This window comes from Lepidochelys kempii, chromosome 1 (assembly GCF_965140285.1).
Source record: "Lepidochelys kempii isolate rLepKem1 chromosome 1, rLepKem1.hap1, whole genome shotgun sequence".
Taxonomy (NCBI): Eukaryota; Metazoa; Chordata; order Testudines; family Cheloniidae; genus Lepidochelys; species Lepidochelys kempii.
Window position 1 is genome coordinate 1525445 of NC_136380.1, and position 2201 is coordinate 1527645.

The window sequence follows — 2201 nt, forward strand, 5'->3', positions numbered from 1 at the left end:
CCACTTGTTATATATTGTTTCCGTGCCCCCTGCCCTCATTGCTGCCTTCACTTTGCCACTGAACCGAGATCAGCAGTATCCACTCTTGCGTTTCCTGTTGCAGCCTATTAACGTTTCCCACACAACAACGTTTAGGAATTATTGATGCACGGAGCACCATCCAATATGGAATTGGCATTAGTAGGGTCAGTTGTTCATAATTCATTTATCTGAATAAAGAAAGTACCATTTTTCACTGTGTCAACAACAACCAATCTGCTTCCCCCATGAGAACAGCCCCCAGTAGTGCATGTAATGTCTCATATTAACATTGTCTCTCCACCCAGGCATTTGTACTGCGACTGTCACCCTAGATCCTGGGCGCACACAGGAAGTCACGGGAGGGTACAGTATATGCAGAAGACATCATTCTGCTTCAGATTTGGACACCGTCTCCATGTCAGATTCCAACACAACCGAATTCACCAACCCCTCCACCTTCATCCTGCTGGGCATTCCTGGCCTAGAGGCAGCCCACATTTGGCTCTCCATCCCCTTCTGCACCATGTACACCACAGCCATCTTGGGGAACTTCACCATCCTGTTTATCGTGAAGATGGAGGCTAGCCTCCATGTTCCGATGTACTATTTCCTCTGCATGCTGGCCGTCACCGACCTGGTCCTGTCCATGTGCACCCTGCCCAAAATGCTGAGCATCTTCTGGTTCAATTCCAGGGAGATCAATTTCAGTGCCTGCCTCACCCAGATGTACTTCATTCACTGCTTCACAGTGATGGAGTCTGGGATCTTTGTGGCCATGGCCTTGGATCGCTACGTGGCCATCTGTCATCCCCTGAGACATTCCACCATCCTGACAAACCCTTTGGTTGCCAAGATTGGCCTGCCCGTGGTGCTGCGTGGAGGCATGCTCGTACTGCCCTATCCCTTCCTGGTGAGGCGCTGGCCATATTGCAGAACCAACATCATCCCCCACACGCACTGCGAGCACATCTATGTGGTGACGCTGGCCTGCGCCAACATCCGTGTCAATAGTTATTATGGCCTGTTTGTGTTGTTCTGTGGGAATGGTCTGGATATGTTTTTTATTGCCATGTCCTATATTCACATACTCAGGGCCATCTTCAGTCTCCCCACAAAGGAAGCCCGGATCAAGACATTTGGGACCTGTGTCTCCCACCTCTGTGCCATCTTAGCCTTTTACATCCCTGGTCTTTTCTCCTCCCTCACATACCGGTTTGGCCAGAATGTGGCCCTGCATTTCCGTGTTCTCATTGCCAATGTGTACCTCCTGGTGCCCCCCATGCTAAACCCTATCATCTACGGGGTAAGGACCAAACAGATCTGGGGCAGGCTGCTCCTGCTCTTTACTCATAAAGGGACCTGAAGTTTTCTCCTGGTGCTCTGACTCTCAGACTGAGTGCCGTGAAGACCTGGCTGGTGACATGGTTCTAGGCCCTCTTCCCTGAATCACTGACTGGACAGTCTAAGAGACATTCAATCATTTCCTAGACTTATTGTGCTGTGTCAGCATGACAAACGGGGGAATTGGTCTGTGTACAGCTCATTAACTCCTAGGGTTGCCACCTTTCTAATTGTAATTGTAACTGGACCCATGGAGCCCTGTCCCCTGCCCCACCTCTTCCCTCAAGGCCCCACCCACTTCTGTGCCTCTTTCCCCCAAGACCCCATCCCTGTTGCTCTCACCTCTCCTCCTCCCCATCACTCTCTGCGTCATCTAAGTGATGGGTCTCCCCTGGGGTGCCCCCTGGAACTGAGGTACAGCTGAGCCCTCTGTCCCACCAATCTGGGTTCCCTCTTGCACTATGGTGTTGCGACAAGCTGCAAAACCCTCCAAGCTTACACTCACACTGACATCTACAGGCAGGGATCACACCCAGCTGTGTTCATGAATGCTCTGGCCAGCCACTCATGAACTCACAATAGAGAGGCTACAGCCAAAATGTTCCCAGCTCCCAGTCTAAGGCCCCAGAGCTCTACCATCCTGCCCTGGTCAAAACGCGACCAGTATGAATTTATTACCCAGTCTGCCACTTCCACAAAGGAAAGTGGACAGGCACCAACTCTTGTTTATCAGCTGATATTTGCCTCCTTTGCACTTCACACAACACATAGTGATTTAAATCTAAGCCTAATGTGCTAGTTAGTATTTGAATCAAGTAGTATCTCACTCAGTTAGATAG

The 2201-nt window shown here is 50.4% G+C and overlaps 1 protein-coding gene across 1 annotated transcript; it reads left to right on the forward strand.

The window, feature by feature from the left end:
* The first annotated feature begins 436 nt into the window (after positions 1-436).
* On the forward strand, positions 437-1384 carry LOC140911961 (olfactory receptor 52E2-like). The gene has a single exon (XM_078853253.1). The coding sequence runs from the start codon at positions 437-439 to the stop codon at positions 1382-1384; it is 948 nt and encodes a 315-aa protein (XP_078709379.1).
* Positions 1385-2201: the final 817 nt, after the last annotated feature.

Coding starts and splice junctions, on each gene's coding strand:
- LOC140911961 (XM_078853253.1), top strand. CDS start 437: ATGTCAGATTCCAACACAACCGAATTCACCAACCCCTCCACCTTCATC.